This window comes from Callithrix jacchus, chromosome 8 (assembly GCF_049354715.1).
Source record: "Callithrix jacchus isolate 240 chromosome 8, calJac240_pri, whole genome shotgun sequence".
Classification (NCBI taxonomy): Eukaryota; Metazoa; Chordata; class Mammalia; order Primates; family Cebidae; genus Callithrix; species Callithrix jacchus.
This window is the reverse complement of record NC_133509.1, coordinates 84,264,732-84,282,630: the sequence shown is the minus strand read 5'-3', so window position 1 is coordinate 84,282,630 and position 17,899 is coordinate 84,264,732. Positions and strand designations below refer to the sequence as shown.

The 17,899-nt window shown below is 38.9% G+C and overlaps 1 protein-coding gene across 9 annotated transcripts in view; it reads right to left on the bottom strand.

Moving 5' to 3' along the window:
• Positions 1-1,486: 1,486 nt before the first annotated feature.
• KLHDC1 (kelch domain containing 1) overlaps positions 1,487-17,899 on the bottom strand; it is a 52,110-nt gene continuing 35,697 nt past the window's right edge. For 8 of the 9 annotated variants that reach the window (XM_035260436.3, XM_078334848.1, XM_035260437.3 and 5 more), the window contains 2 exons: positions 15,186-15,238; positions 1,487-2,807 (listed from right to left, as the gene is read on the bottom strand). In XM_035260436.3, the coding sequence (XP_035116327.1) occupies positions 2,651-2,807; positions 15,186-15,238 (210 nt within the window). In that variant the 3' untranslated portion in view covers positions 1,487-2,650. Of the gene's footprint in view, positions 2,808-15,185; positions 16,316-17,899 lie in introns of all 9 variants that reach the window. The other variant, XR_013521167.1, reaches the window with a different exon arrangement.

The window sequence follows — 17,899 nt, the reverse complement described above, 5'->3', positions numbered from 1 at the left end:
GGTGTGCACTGTTATATCCTGAGATATTACTCCTAGTGTCACAATGGGTGTACACCATGTGTGTACACCCTGTGATATTATTTGCAATATCTTGGGAAGATATTTCTTCTAATATTGCAGTGGTGTACACCCTTTCAGTTATTTCTAATATTTTAGAGACCTTACTCGTAATATCACAGTGAGAATTGCTTGAACCCAGGGGGCAGAGGTTTCAGTGAACCGAGATCACGCCACTACACTCCAGCCTGGGTAACAGAGTGAGACTCTGTCTCAAAAAAAAAAACAAACATATTGGTGAAAACATCACTGTGTGTGTGTCAGCGGACAGCACAAAAGTTCTACTTTTTTTTTTGAGACAGAATCTTGCTCTGTTGCCTAGGCTGTAGTGCAGTGGCATTATCTCGGGTCACTGCAAATTCTGCCTCCCAGGTTCAAGCGATCCTCTTGCCTCAGCCTCCCGAGTAGCTGGGACCATAGGTACACACCACCAAGTCTAATTTTTGTATTTTCGGTAGAAACAGGGTTTTGCCATGTTGACCAGGCTAGTCTCGAACTCCTGGCCTCATGTGATTCTGCCACCACAGCCTCCCAAAGTGCTGTAATTACAGGTGTGAGCCACCATACCTGGCCTCTAAAGAATATTTTTAAAGGTGGTTTTGCAAAGATACTATTTAGAAAAAATGTATACTAATTTTGATGTTATCACATTAAAAATGATAATAACCTTAAAATTCTTTCTGACAACCGTAAGAATATCACGTGACTTTTTTTTTTTTTTTTTTTTTTTTAAACAGATAGGGTCTCTTTATGTTGCCCAGGCTGGTCTTGAATTCCTGGCCTCAAACAAGCCTCCTGCCTCAGCCTCCCAGAGTGCTGGGATTACAAGTGTTGGTCACTGCACCCAGCCAGATTTTCATTCTTGTAAAACCCATGAGAGTGGGTATTTTGAGGGAGCTAAACCAACTTTTAATATTGCAAATACACCATTTTAAAAAGGAGATGCTCTTCTAAGAGGCGGGAGAAGACATTCACATAATCCTAAAGCCATTTTAAAATGGTGTTCCTTCCACTTAATGTCATCTCTATCAGCATCTAATTAGATTTTGATATATTTTTGCCTTACATATAAAAGGCTGATGATAATAAAGTAATTTCTTCCAAGGTGTGAATTACTTGTGAGATTCATTTTCCAAATCTGTTATTCAGCCTAAAAATAGTCAGAAAAATAAAAACTTACAATGAAATATTTTTTGTATTATCAATTTTAATGACTGGTTTACACAGAGAAAAATGAAAACGGTAATTATATACACTTTGTACAATAAATAAAATGTAAAAAAATATTTCAATACATAAATAGAAGCTTTACACATCCAAAATACAGTACATATATGAAATATCTTTCTAAAATTTAATGAAATACTACAAACTGCAATTTTCATTATAAATTATATATATGTCAATATAGAAATATTTTTCTTTAACATTTTAAATTTCGGATATAACTTGCATGGTAATATTGTGGAGAATAATTTTATATACCCAGCTTTTTAGTAATTAATTGTAATTAGTCAAAGGAAGGGCATGATAGTGATAACATGAAGAAAAATTTCTTAATTATGGCAAAAGTATCATTTTTAGGAATATAAAGACACAGTGTTTCATTTCTGTATGGATGGTAATGCTGAAAATAAAAGGGAAGGTATTAGATTTTTAGTATCTGTCTTGAACACAACTCTGAGTTGTGGGCATGATGGCCCAAAATGCTATGGGCCTAACTGAGGGGTTTCTATAAAGTCAAATTATTAGATTACCATCTTATCTCATTACTTGCAAAAATTACTTTAGAAGCAGTCTTCCAATGCAAAATGTATTTTAATATGTCTCAAAAAGTTAATAAATACACTGCTTCTCAATGTTTCAAAGCCTGTATGATAAATAAACCTCCACTTTATGTACTTTAAAACATGGTCTTAATATAGAAACTAGATAAACTAATAACTTAGGGGTAATGGGGAGACAACTGAAGATATTTATTCCTCTATTTGAATAAAGGTGAGGAAAAGTTATGATGCCCTAAGAATACTTTACCAGGTAAGCACTGAAAAGGGCAGGAGTTCAGTATTATACCATTCTGGTGTTTGCCTATTTTATAATATTTGGCAGACTGTATTAGTTATTCAAGGAGAAACTTAGGTAACTTTAAAATGACTTCAGAAAGTTTGTTCTTTCTGAAAGTTTATATATAGTGTTTTCACATACAAACATGTATTTATACATTTATAAAATTATGTTGGGGATTTCTAAAGTTCTTGATAATTTCTTATTCTCAAATTTATGTAGTCTTTCCAGTAAAGAATACACACTGAGTTAAAATCTGTTATAACTGTAGTTACTTTGAGCAAGAATATTTGTTCTGCAGCTTGTAATGAAATTTGTTTACAAATATAAATTAATCTGCATTAACATCTTTTTTTCCATATCCCATGGCATATAGTCACTTAACAGAGTATTTTTGTTTCAAATTTTATCCTTTAAATAAAGCCTGCAATTTGGGAGTGTAAATGTATAGTATGATTAAAATGTCAAAGCATACTAAATATATTGAGTATATAACAATTTAATTGCTACTGATACACTGATATTTATTTTATGTTTCCTTTTTTTTAACTCTTTGTTCCTCTCGGTGATTAGCTGCAGTCCAAAATGTTATTTTTTTGAGTACTTGTTGCAGAAGTTTGGGAGGTAATAAAGATATCTGACTTTCTAAAATGATAGAATTTTTACCAATGCAGTCAAGGCATGACCTGTAGATAAAACATAACAGAATTATTAGTCTTGAACCTGAAGTTATAATATAAAATATTTATAATTAAGAATTCTTTGTACACTCTGGTGTTGGATCATCACTGCTTTAAAAATTTCTAATTTTTGTCAGTACACGATAGATATATTTATGGGGTACATGAGATATTTTGATGCAGACATGCAATGCATAATAATCATGTCATGGAAAATGGGGTACTCATCCCTCAAACATTTATCCTTTGCTATAGCTAAGTATTCTTTTTCTTTCTTTTTTTTTTTTTTTGCAGATGGAGTCTAGCTCTATAGCCCAGGCTGGAGTACAGTGGCACGATCTCGGCTCACTGCCACCTCCTGGGTACCGGTTCAAGCAATTCTCTCACCTCAGGCTCCCACCATGCCCAACTAATTTTTGTATTTTTTAGTAGAGACAGGGTTTCATCATGTTGGCCAGTCTTGTCTTGAACTCCTGACCTCATGATCTGCCTGCCTCGGCCTCCCAGAGTGCTGGGATTACAGGCGTGAGCCACCATGCCTGGCCTAGTAGTCTTAAAATTAAAAATCATCATGGGACTTCCGCAAAGGTGGCCAAATAGGAACAGCTTTGGTCTGCAGTTCCCAGCCAGAGTGAGCCAGAAGGCGAGTGATCTCCACATTTCCAACCGAGGTACCAGGTTCATCTCATTGGGACTGGTTACAGAGTGGGTGTAGCACAAGGAGGACAAAGTGAAGCAGGGTGGGGCGACACCTCACCTGGGAAGTGCAAGGGGCTGGAGAACTCCCTCTCCTAGCCAAGGGAAGCTATTAGGTACTTTTCTGGATACTCTGGCACTCTGACTCAGATACTGTGCTTTTGCCATGGTCTTCACAACCCGCAGACCAGGAGATTCCCTCTGGTGCCTACAACACCAGCACCCCAGATTTCCAGCACAAAACTGGGTGGCTGTTGTGGTTGCAGCAACTGTTTTTTTTCTCATACTGCAGTGGCACCTGGAACACCAGTGATACAGAACTGCTCATTCCCCTGAAAAAAAGGGGGCTGAAGGCAGGGAACCAAGTGATCTGGCTTGGTGGGTCCCCCCCCAACCAGCAAACTAAGATCCACTGGCTTGAAATTCTCACGGCCACCACAGCAGTCTGAGCTTAACCTGGGACATTCAAGCTCGGTGAGGGGAGGGTCATCAGCCATTACTGAGGCTCGGGTAGGGTAGGCGGTTCTAAACTTGCCTGTGTAAACAAAGTCACAGGGAAGTTTATACAGCAACTGGGTGGAGCCCACGACAGCTCCGCAAGGCCTCTGCAGGCAGACTGTGACTAGACTCTCTTCTTGCTGGGCAGGGCACCTCTGAAAAAATGCAGCATCCCATCAGGGACTTATAAATAAAGCCCCCACCTTCCTGGGACAGAGCATCTGGGAAAAGGGGCAGCTGTGGGTTCCACTTCAGCAAACCTAAACATCCCTGCCCAGCAGCTCTAAAGGGAGCAATGGATCTTCCAGCATAGCACTTGAGCTCTGTTAAGGGACAGACTGCCTGCTCAGGTAGCTGCCTGACCCCTGTTTATCCTGACAAAGAGACCCCTCATACAGGACAGCTCTGGCTGACATCTGGTGAGTACCCTTTTGGGATGAAGCTACCAGAAGAAGGAATAGGCAGCAACCTTTGCTATTCTGCAACCCCTGCAGGTGATTCCTAGGAAAGCAGGGTCTGGAGTGGACCTCCAGCAGACCTGCAGCAGAGGGGCCTCACTGTTAGAAGAAAAACTAAAAAACAGAGAGAAAAATCTTCAACATCAAGAGAAAGAACATCCACTCAAAGACCCCATCAAAAAGTCACCAACTTCAAAGACCAAAGGTAGATAAATCCATGAAGATGGGGAAAAAAAACCAGCACAAAAAGGCTGAAATTGCCAAAAACCAGAATGCCTCTTTGCCTCTAAGGGATCACAAATCCTCACCAGTAAGGCAACAAAACTGGATGGAGAATGACTTTGACGAATTGACAGAAGCAGGCTTCAGAGGTGGGTAATAACAAACTTCTCTGAGCTAAAGGAGCATGTTCTAAACCAAAGCAAGAAAAGTAAGAACGCTGAAAAAAAGTTAGATGAATGCTAATGAGAATAACCAATGCAGAGAACATAAACTGGATGGAGCTGAAAAACACAGTACAAGAACTTCATGAAGCATACACAAGTTTCAATAGCCAAATCTATCAGGCAGAAGAAAGGATATCAGAGATTGAAGATCAATTCAATGAAACAAAGTGAGAAGATTAGAGAAAAAAGAGTGAAAAGAAACAACAAAGCCTCCAAGAAATATAGGACTATGTGAAAAGACCAAATCTACATTTGATTAGTGTACCTGAAAGTGATGGGGAGAATGGAACAAAGTTGGAAAACACGCTTCAGGATATTGTCCAGGAGAGCTTCCCCAACCTAGCAAGGCAGGCCAACATTCAAATTCAGGAAATACAGAGAACACCACAAAGATATTCCTCGAGAAGAGCAACTCCTAAGGCACATAACTGTCAGATTCACCAGGGTTGAAATGAATGAAAAAATGCTAAGGGAAGCCAGAGAGAAAGGTCAGGTTATCCACAAAGGGAAGCCCATCAGAGTCACAGGAGATCTCTTGGCAGAAACCCTACAAGCCAGAAGAGAGTGGGGACCAATATTCAACACCTTTAAAGAAAAGAATTTTCAACCCAGAATTTCACATCCAGCCAAGCTAAGCTTCTTAAGACAAGCAACTGCTGAGAGATTTCATTACCACCAGGCCTGCCTTACAAGACCTCCTGAAGGAAGCACTAAATATGAAGAGGAACAATTAGTACTAGCCACTGCAAAAACATACCAAATTGCAAGGACCATTGGCACTATAAAGAAACTGTATCAACTAATGGGCAAAACAACCAGCTAGTATCAAAATGGCAGGATCAAATTCACACATAACAATATTAACCTTAAATGTAAATGGGCTAAATGCCCCAATCAAAAGACATAGACTGGCAAATTGGATAGAGTCAAGACCCATCAGTGTGTTGTATTCAGGAGACCTATCTCACATGCAAAGACACACACAGAGTTAAAATAAAGGGATGGAGGAACATTTACCAAACAAATGGAGAACAACAACAACAACAAAAAGCAGGGGTTGCAAACCTAGTCTCTAATAAAATAGACTTTAAACTAACAAAGATCAAAAGAGACAAAGAAGGGCATTACATAATGATAAAGGGGTCAATGCAACAAGAAGAGCTAACTATCCTAAATATATATGCACCCAATACAGGAGCACCGGAATATATAAAGCAAGTTCTTAATGACCTACAAAGAGACTAAGACTCCCACACAGTAATAGTGGGAGACTTTAACACTCCACTGTCAATATAGACAGATCAATGAGATAGAAATTAACAAGGATATTCAAGACTTTAACTCAGATGTGGACCAAGCAGACCTAGTAGACATCTGCAGAACTCTCCAGCCCAAATCCACAGAATATACATTCTTCTCAGCATCCCATTGCACTTACTCTAAAACTGACCACATAATTGGAAGTAAATCACTCCTCAGCAAATGCAAAACAACGGAAATTATAACAGTCTCTCAGACCACAGTGCAATCAAATTAGAACTCAGAATTAAGAAACTCACTCAAAACTGCACAACTACATGGAAACTGAACAACCAGATCCTGAATGACTACTGGATAGATAATGAAATGAAGGCAGAAATAAAGATGTTCTTTGAAACCAATAAGAACAAAGATACAACGTACCAGAATCTCTGGGACACAGTTAAAGGAGTGTCAAGAGGTAAATTTATAGCACTAAATGCCCACATGAGAAGCAAGGAAAGATCTAAAATTGACATCCTAATGTCACAATTAAAAGAACTAAAGAAGCAAGACCAAATTCAAAAGCTAGCAGAAGACAAGAAATAACTAAGATCAGAGTAGAACTGAAGGAGACAGAGACACAAAACACCCTTCAAAAACTCAGTAAATCCAGGAGCTGGTTTTCTGAAAAGATCAACAAAATAGACAGCTAGCCAGACTAATAAAGAGAAGAATCAAATAAATGCAATAAAAAATGATAAAGGGGATATCACCATCGGTCCAACAGAAATACAAATGACCATCAGAGATTACTACAAACAACTCTATGCACATAAACCAGTAAATCAAGAAGAAATGGATAAATTTCCAGAAGCTTACATCCTCCCAAGACTAAACCAGGAAGTTGAATCCCTGAATAGACCAATAACAAGGTCTGAAGTTGAGGCAACAATTGATAGCCTACCAACCAAAAAAAGTCCAGGTCCAGATGGGTTCACAGCTGAATTCTACCACAGGTACAAAGAGGAGCTGGAACCATTCCTCCTGAAATAATTCCAAACAATACAAAAAGATGGAATCCTCCCTAACTCATTTTATGAGACCAACATCATCCTGATACCAAAACCTGGCAGAGTCACAGCTAAAGAAGAAAATTTCAGGCCAATATCCATGATGAACATTTATGTGAAAATCCTCAATAAAATACTGGCAAACCAAATGCAACAGTAACAGATAAACATCAAAAAGCTTATCCATCATGATCAAGTTGGCTCCATCCCTGGGATGCAAGGCTGGTTCAACATATGCACATCTATAAATATAATCCATCACATAAACAGAAGCAAAGAGAAGACACATGATTATCTCAATAGATGCAGAGAAAGCCTTTGACAAAATTCAACAGTGCTTTATGCTAAAAACTCTCCATAAACTAGGTATTGATGGAATGTATCTCAAAATAACAAAAGCTGTTTGCAACAATCCCAATGTCATTCTGAATGGGCAAAAACTGGAAGCATTCCCTTTGAAAACTGGCACAAGACAAGGATGGCCTCTCTCACCACTCCTATTCAACATAGTATTGGAAGTTCTGGCCAAGGCAATCAGCCAAGAAAAAGAAATAAAGGGTATTCAATTAGAAAAAGAGGAAGTCGAACTTTCTCTATTTGCAGATGACATGATTGTTTATTTAGAAGACCCCATCATCTCAGCCCAAAATCTCCTTAAGCTCATAAGCAACTTCAGCAAAGTCTCAGGATACAAAATCAATGTGCAAAAATCACAAGCATTCCTGTACATCAATAACAGACAGAGAGCCAAATCATGAGTGAACTCCCATTCACAATTGCTACAAAGAGAATAAAATACCTAGAAATACAACTAACAATGAATGTGAAGGACCTCTTCAAGGAGAACTACAAACCACTGCTCAAGGAAATAAGAGAGGACACAAACAGATGGAAAAACATTCCATGCTCATGGTTAGGAAAATGCAATATTGTAAAAATGGCCATGTTGCCCAAAGTAATTTATAGATTCAATGCCATCCCCTTCAAACTACCAATGACTTTCTTCACAGATTGGAAAAAAACACCTTAAACTTCATATGGAACCAAAAGAGAGCTGGCATAGCCAGGACAATCCTAGGCAAAACCAACCAACCAAACAAACAAACAAAAAACAAAGCTGGAGGCATCATGCTACCTGACTTCAAACTATACTACAAGGCTACAGTAATCAAAACAGCATGGTACTGATACCAAAACAGAGACATAGACCAATGCAACAGAACAGAGGCCTCAGACATAATGCCACACATTTATAACCATCTGATCTTTGACAAACCTGACAAAAACAAGCAATGGGGAAAGGATTCCCTATTTAATAAATGGTGTTGGGAAAACTGGCTAGCCATATGCAGAAAGCTGAAACTGGATCCCTTCCTTATACCTTATATGAAAATTAACTCCAGATGGATTAAAGATTTAAACATAAGACCTAACACCATAAAAGCCCTAGAAGAAAACCTAGGCAATAACAGTCAGAACATAGACATAGGCAAGGATTTCATGACTAAAACACCAAAAGCAATGGCAACAAAAGCCAAAATAGACAAATCGGATCTAATTAAACTTAAGAGTATCTGCACAGCAAAAGAAACTATTATTAGAGTGAACAGGCAACTAGCAGAATGGGAAAACATTTTTGCAATCTACCTATCTGACAAAGGGCTAATAACCAGAATCTACAAAGAACTTAAACAAATTTACAAGGAAAAAAAAAACCATCAAAAAGTGGGAAAAGCATATGAACAGACACTTCTTAAAAGAAAACATTTATGCAGCCAACAAACATATGAAAAAAAGCTTATCATCACTGGTCATTAGAGAAATGCACATCAAAACCACATTGAGATACCATCTCACGCCAGTTAGAATGGCAATCATTAAAAAATCAGGAGAGAACAGATGCTGGAGAGGATGTGGAAAAATGGGAATGCTTTTACACTATTGGTGAGAATGTAAATTAGTTCAACCATTGTGGAAGACAGTGTGACAATTCCTCATGGATCTAGAACTAGAAATACCATTTGACCCAGTAATCCCATTACTGGGTATATACCCAAAGAATTATAAAACATTCTATTATAAAGACACATGCACACGTATGTTTATTGCAGCACTGTTCACAAAAGCAAAGACTTGGAACCAACCTGAATGTCCATTAGTGATAGACTGGATAAAGAAAATGTGGCACATAAACACCATGGAATACTATGCACCCATAAAAAAGGATGAATTCGTGTCCTTTGCAGAGACATGGATGAAGCTGGAAACCATCATTCTCAGCAAACTGACATGAGAACAGAAAAACAAACACCGCACATTCTCACTCGTATGTGGGTATTGAACAATGAGAATACATGGACACAGGGAGGGGAACATCCCATACTGTAGCCTATTGGGGGGTGGGAGGGCTAGGTGAAGGATAGCAGGGGATGGCAGGTTTGGGGAGAGATAACATTAGGATAACTACCTAATGTAGATGACGGGGGGATGGATATAGCAAACCACCATGGCATATGTAACAAACCTGCATGATCAGCACATGTACCCCAGAACTTAAAAGTATAATTTTAAAAAATCATCATAAAAATTTTACATGGCAGTGCATTCAATTGTATTTTTTGGAACATGATAGGGTTTTTTTTTTTTTTCCTTGAGCATCAGAGTAATCAGATATTTTTACAGCATAGAGATTAAATCAGACCAAAATCTAATGGAAACAGAATATACAGCTTACCATGCATAAGGTTCTTTAAGTAAAAATGATTCAGACTTCATTTCAAACCAGATAAGTCTACAGCGGCTCCTGTTTATGTTATACTTTCAGTCAGCCCAATAACCATGTACCCTTCTCTCAGAACTGTCTTTTGCTTCCATCACCTCAAGATGAAACATCTAACATCATTTTTTTTCTTTCTTTTTTTTTTTTTTTTGAGACAAAATCTCACTCTGTTGCCAGGCTGGAGTGCAGTGGCGTAATCTCAGCTCACTGCAACCTGTCTCCCGGGTTCAAGCAATTCTCCTGCCTCAGCCTCCTGGGTAGATGGGACTACAGGCACGCACCACAATGCCAAGCTAATTTTTTCTATTTTTAGTAGATACAAGGTTTCACCATGTTAGCCAGAATGGTCTTGATCTCTTGATCTGCTCACCTCGGCCTCCCAAAGTGCTGAGATTACAGGCTTGAGCCACCGCGCCCAGCCCTAACATCTATTTTTATATCTGCTCCATGTTTCTTCCATAAACAACTGCATGGGGGTTACACAGTTACTACTCGGACCCAGAGAGAGCAGGTTGGAAGACAGGAATGGAGCAATACAGAAAGAAAACCACTTGGGTTTCTACTCTTCTGGGGGCCTGGGTGTTCATTTCTTTCTCCCTTTGATTCCGTTAGACTAGAGGGCAGTATCCTTCCAAGTACAATGCCCTTTTTAATCTTATGCTATTTTGAAGAGGTTTTTGTACTTTAAAACCAAAAGAAATTTAAGAGAACTATCAAAAAAGGATCTGTTTCAACTAATAAAATTTAATTCGAAAAAGTAAGTCAGGAGGAGAGAGGGAGGAAAGGTGAGAAAATAATTGTTAACAGTCTTAAAAAATTTTGTAACAGAGTCATTTGATTCTGCTGTAGTTAACTTTAGTTGTCATTTTTACAAGCATTGATACTCTAGAGATTTAGATGTTCTTCCATACTTTTATGAAGTCTTTCCCTCTACTTTGGAACAACTCTAAATTAGAAGTGAGTTAAAATGTCCTGGTAGGTCAAAGCACAGGTACAGGGTTCCATGGGAGTCAGAGAGGAAGAATAACCAAGACAACCTTAGCAAGCCAGGGAAAACTCTCCAAATGGGAGGTCCAAGCTGAGACCTTGAGGTCCTCAACAAAATAAAGAAACAAAGATATTCCAGACAGAAGAACCATACTTGCAAAGCCCTAGAGATGAGAAATAAGATTACAGAAACTGCACTTCCATTGACTAAATACAGCTGAGTGGGGCACAGCCAGAAGTAAAGGCCCTGAGTGGAGGCCCTCAGTATCATGTGAGGGAATCTGCAGTTTGTCTTGCGCAATGGGAGCCAAGCAGGAATCATCACAATACAATATGATATGCGAGCTTTCCACAGGAATATGTAAGAATATTTCATGCCTATTTTTTCTTTTTTTCTGAGACAGAGTCTTGCTCTGTTGCCAGGCTGGAGTGCAGTGGTGCGATCTCGGTTACTGCAACCTCTTACTCCCAGTTTCAAGCAATTCTCCTGCCTCAGCCTCCTGAGTAGGTGTGATTACAGGTACATGCCACCATACCCAGCTAATTTTTCTATTTTTAGTAGAGATGGGGTTTCCCCATGTTGGCCAGGCTGGTCTTGAACAATTACTTCAGGTGATCTGCCTGCCTCAGTCTCCCAAAGTGCTGGGATTACAGGCATGAGCCACTGTGCCCAGCCTCATGCCTAATTTTTATAGTAGCCCCAAATTATAGATATCCTAAATATCTATTAATAGACTAGCTAGTAAGTTATCTTTTCTTTCTTTTTCTTTTTTTTTTTTTTTTTTTTTTTTTGAGACGGAGTCTCACTCTGTTGCCCAGGCTGGAGTGTAGTGGTGTGATCTTGGCTCACTGCAGCCTCTGCCTCACAAGTTCAAGCCATTCTCCCGCCTCAGCCTCCTGAGTAGCTGAGACTACAGGTGCACACTACCATGCCCAGATAATTTTTTTGTATTTTTATTAGGGATGAGGTTTCGCCATGTTGGCCAGGCTGGTCTCAAACTCCGAACTCCTGCCCTTTGGTGATCCACCCACCTCAGCCTCCCAAAGTGCTGGGAATACAGGCTTGAGCCACTGCACCTAGCCAGTAAATTGTATTTCCACAAGATAGAACCTATATAGCCATTACTAACATAAGTATAGATCTATTACACTGAATGATTATATATTTACATGAAAGATTACAAAACCAACCTGCATAATTTGATCCTTTATACACACTCACATATATATATGTATGTGTACTGCTCTTACTGAGGTTTCCAATGACCTCTTAGCAGGATTAAGTCTACTCTAATCATTTAATAAAATCATTAAAATTATGTATATATAATTACATTTTGATCATTATATATGATTTATGTATAAAATCTCTCATATATATGTGTGTGTGTGTGTGTGTGTGTGTGTGTGTATACTTTCCAGATCAGATGCTCACTCTGTACCTAACTATGGTAATAGTCTCTTTACCAATTTTCTTTACCCAGTCATATATCCCTTCAATTCTTCATCTACTCTGTTGCCAGAGGAATTGCTTAACTGTAATATGATCATCTTATTTTCCTGCTACAAATTTTTCAATGGCTCTTGTTCTCTTTTACACCAGATACTGTAAAAGAGAGATAAAAGTCCTAGATGATATATGATTTCTGATTTTTTGTCCAAAATCATTTCTTTTTTTTGTTTTGGTTTTTTTGAGACAGAGTTTCGCTCTTGTTACCAAGGCTGGAGTGCAATGCCACGATCTTGGCTCACCGCAACCTCCGCCTCCTGAGTTCAGGCAATTCTCCTGCCTCAGCCTCCTCAGTAGCTGGGATTACAGGCACGCACCACCATGCCCAGCTAATTTTTTATATATTTTTAGTAGAGACGGGGTTTCACCATGTTGACCAGGATGGTCCCGATCTCTTGACTTCGTGATCCACCTGCCTTGGCCTCCCAAAGTGCTGGGATTACAGGCGTGAGCCACTGCGCCCGGCCCCAGAATCATTTCTTGCAACTCTGCCTCATATCACATTCCAGGAATATTTAAGTATTCAGTTTCCAGAACACGCCTTGATTTTATATACATCTTTACACTAACATCCTGCACTGTTTGTTCATGGCAAATTCTTAGCTCAAACCCTTCTTCTGCAAAGATTTCCCTAACCTTTGCCATCCTAATCATATAGACAAAGAGCCTTCTTCTCCAGTATTCTCATAAACTTAGTATGTGTTTCTTTTAAAGCAATTCCTTTGCCTATTGTAGAAAAAAATCTAAAAGCTTGAAAGTCTACCTTCTATAATATCAGCAATTCTAGGGAAAAGCCATGCCTTTTTATTTCATGGCACAGTGCCTTCCCAAGTAGGCACTTACGTATTTCTTGATCCCTGCATATGAGGAACTTGGCAATCCAAAGTGCAGGCTACAACCTGGACTAATTAAATCACAATCTGTGAGGGCAGAACATAGGCATTAATTTTTTGAAGCTCTTCATGAGAGTTTAGTATGAGAACTACTGTGCTAAGAGAAAGGGTAGTTAAGAAAAATGTCAGAAAGGTACAGTTTGAGCTAGTCTAGTGGTTTTCAAGTGGTTCATGTTATAGAACATCTAAAGATTACCATATGCTCCCTGAAATATACCATGTCCCCACTCTTTCTCTCTCTTTCTCATATGTCTTTGCTTATGTTATTCCTTCTGCATAAAATTCCCACACTTGTTCACTGGGTAACTTCTACATCTTCCCTCCCACTAAACTTTGTATAGACTCCTTTTAGAGCAAGAATGTATGAGCTAAGACACTCTTAAGTCATATCGCCAAGGTAATAAAAGCTTTGGGGTTAAAAAAGAAATTCTTCTATAGTAAACGTCTTTGTATGTGTGTATATACACTCAGCCTCCTATACATTCCTCCTCTGTGGATTCAACCAACTGCAGACTGAAAATGTAGTTGGTTTATGATGGTTGCATCTGTACTGCACATGTACAGACATTATTTTCTTGTAATTATTCCATAAACAATACAGTTTAACAATTATTTTCATAGCACTTAAATTGTATTAGGAGTTATGAGTAATATAGAGATTATTTAAAGTATATAGCAGGATGTGCATAGGTTTATATGCAAATGCTACATCACTTTATATAAGAGATTAAAACATCCATGAATTTTTGTATCCAAGAGCAGTTTTCCTGGAACTGATCCCCACAAATACCAAGAAATGACTGTATATAACATATGTATTAGAAATACTAGGCCAGGCGCGGTGGCTCAAGCCTATAATCCCAGCACTTTGGGAGGCCGAGGTGGGTGGATCATGAGGTCAAGAGATCGAGACCATCCTGGTCAACAAGGTGAAACCCCATCTCTACTAAAAATACAAAAGTTAGCTGGGCACGGTGGTGCGCGCCTGTAGTCCCAGCTACTCGGGAGGCTGAGGCAGGAGAATTGCTTGAACCCAGAAGGCAGAGGTTGCGGCAAGCCGAGATCATGCCATTGCACCCCAGCCTGGGTAACAACAGCGAAACTCCGTCTCAAAAAAAAAGAAATATTAGACACATTCTGATTTCTAAAAAGTTAAAATGTGAAAAATGTCAGGCTTAGAATTAATGAAATACAGTATGTTTATTTAATGTTACCATATAAATTAAAGGCAATTTTACAAACAAAACAAAAATGTGACTGTATTGTATGTGTACATACACACACATATTTATATATATATATATATATATTTTTTTTTTTTTTTTTGAGATAGGCTTTCAGTCTGTTGCCAGGCTGGAGTGCAGAAACATGATCATAGCTCACTGCAGCCTTAAACTCCTGGGCTCAAGCAATCCTCCCACCTCAGCCTCCCTAGTAGCTGGGACTACATGCATAAATTATCATGCCAGCTACTAATTTTTTCATTTTTATTTTTGTGGAGATGTGGGTCTCACAATGTTACCTAGGCTGGTCCTGAACTCCTGACCTCAAGTGATCCGCCTGCTCTGGCCTCTCACAGCAATGGGACTGTAGGTGTGAGCCATCAAGCCAAGCCTGTATATTTTAATTTTTAAAACTCACATTGGTGTATAGTTCACCATCATAAATTTGATTACACTCTTAGGAAGATGTGAAAATATTCTTGAATTCATGTCATAAATGACCTGAAAAATATTACAACTCTTCCCAAAAATGAGAAATTATATATTCATAGCATATATAGAGAAAATAATAAATTTGCTTACCTGAGTAGTGAATAAGGCTGTGTTTGAAAGATCAATAAATCATTACAGTGACCCTAATCAACATAAAAAAGGCATTATTGGGTTTTTGATAAAAATAACAATGAGTTAATAATTGAATGTTTTTCAATTTTATAAGTGTAAAAGGTATTATATAAAGCAGCAAATAAACCTAGCTGTTGACACATACACATAAACGCACGCACACATATAAACATACACATACATATGTATACCTGCTACCCACAAACTTTGAGTTTATGGTTTTCAATTTTCAGTGACCAAATTTTTACCTAACCCATAGCTTATGAAATTGCAAATCTGAAAATCAGAAATACATTCTGATTTAAGAAGTGACTTAAAAAATAAAAGTAGTGGTTTTCTTTTTTTTGAGACAGAGTCCACTCTGTCACCCAGACTGGAGTGCAGTGACGTGATCTCCACTCACTGCAACTCCAACTCCTGTGTTCAAGTGACTCTCTTGCCTGAGCCTCCTGAGTAGGTGGGATTACAGGTGCCCACCACCACACCCAGCTATTTTTTTTTGTATTTTTAGTAGAGATGAGGTTTCACCATGTTGGCCAGGTTGGTCTCAAACTCCTGACCTCAGGTGATCCGCCTGCCTTGGTCTCCCAAAGTGCTGGGATTATAATAATGAGCCACAGCACCTGGCCCAGTAGTGGTTTTCAAACTTTTGTTTTTTTTGTTTTTTTATATTTGAGACAAGGTCTGACTCCAGGCTGGAGTGCAATGGGGCAATCAGAGCTCACTGCAACCCCTGCCTTCCGGGCTCAGGCCATCCTCCCACCTCCACCTCCAAAGCAGCTGGGACCACAGCAACAGGCCACCATGCCCAGCTATGGTAAAGACAGGGTTTTGCCATGTTGCCCTGACTGGTCTCAAACCCCTGAGCTCAAGCAGTCTGCCTGACTCAGCCTCCCAAAGTGCTGGGATTTTAGGTGTGAGCCACCGAGGCTGGCACTTGTTTTTAAGCTTAACTTTTCTTTCAAATAACTCTTATGTTAAAATTTCCTCTTTATCCTCTTCTCCTTTTCCAGGTGGTCTCAGGGCAGTCTTGATTTGAAAGTCAAGGTCTGGAATTCCCTGGGCATTCTTAATTTGAAAGTCAAGATCTGGAAGATTATTTGAATAATGAGTCCCTCATCTAAAAGTTAAGGTGGTAGAAAAGTCATAGATAATTTCTCTAATCTTTTCAAACAGGTCTTTAGAATTTCATAATTTATGATCATGTTTTTAATCAGAATTCCTATTTTCATGATAAATTTTGTACCCTAATTGAAGATTTCTAGTGCCAACAAAGAGAAAACAAACCACGAAATTTGCTTTTTTAATAAATGCAAAGTTATCGTTTTAATCTTTTAGGGAAGCACTGATTTCTCAGCCAAAGAAAGGTCTAAAACTTTTGATATACAAAACATTTAAGTTACAGGCTTCAGAACTACAAAATAAAGCAAATTCCCCAGAGAGAAGCCATCCTTTTTTGGAGTTTGCCACTCCATAGGAGCAGCTCTGGTGATAACTACACCTCAGGAGATGAAAGAGAGCTAGTGCCCTCTTGGTTATACTCTGGCTCGCTGTACCCCATCCCTGATGGCTCAGAATCCTCTGTTTTTGAGTGTCCTACACAAAACCAGAGCAATCGTCCCTAAACTCCTGTCTCGTTGTGTATGGTATATAAATATGGCCACCCTGCTCTGAATTTCCCAGGGTGCTAGGAGTGAAAAAACCATACTCTCCAAATGCTACTCATTTATACCTTTGACCTTAGTTTCATCACATTTTAAAATGGAAACTCTTTAAACATGAGACTTAGGAATTCTCTTAAAAAAAAAACAACAGGAAATTCTTTAAACTTAAATGTAAAACAGCTGAGTAAAGCAGCGGTAAAAGATATATATATATTTTAAAAGACAATAGGCCAGGCATGGTGCTGTAATCCCAGCACTTTGAGAGCCTGAGGTGGGTCGATCACTTGAGGTCAGGAGTTCAACACCAGCCTGGCCAACATGGTGAAACTTCATCTCTGCTAAAAATACAAAAAATTAGCTGGGCATGGTGGTGCACATCTGTAATCCCAGCTACTTGAGCGGCTGAGGCAGGAGAATCACTTGAAACTGGGAGGTGGAGGCTGCAGTGAACCAAGACTGCGCCAGTGCACTCCAGCCTGGGTGACAGCAAACCCCTGTCTCAAAAAAGAAAGGGAATATACTTTAAATATTTCAACAAAGTGGTTTCCTCTTGAGGGGAGAAGCTAGTGCATAAGATTCAGAAGGAATAATCAGGTAGCTTCAACAATATTGATGATGTTCTAATTCTAAAATTAGCTAGCAAAATTTATGGTTATTTATTATACTTAGGATCTACATTATAAACATTCTTTTTATGTATCAAATATTATATACAAACATATACATTTTGAGACAGGGTTTCACTCTGTCACCCAGACTGGAGTGCAATGGCATGATCTTGGTTCACTGCAACCTGTCTCCCTGGTTCAAGAGATTCTCCTGAGTCATTTTTGTATTTTTAGTAGAGATGAGGTTTTGCTATGTTGGCCAGGCTGGTCTTGAACTCCTGGCGTCAAGAGATTTGCCTACCTCAGCCTCCCATAGAGGCCTGGGCCACTGAACCTGGCCTACATAAAAATATTTTAATTCAATAATATTAGAGACACCCATGTAAGGGAAAAGGGAAAG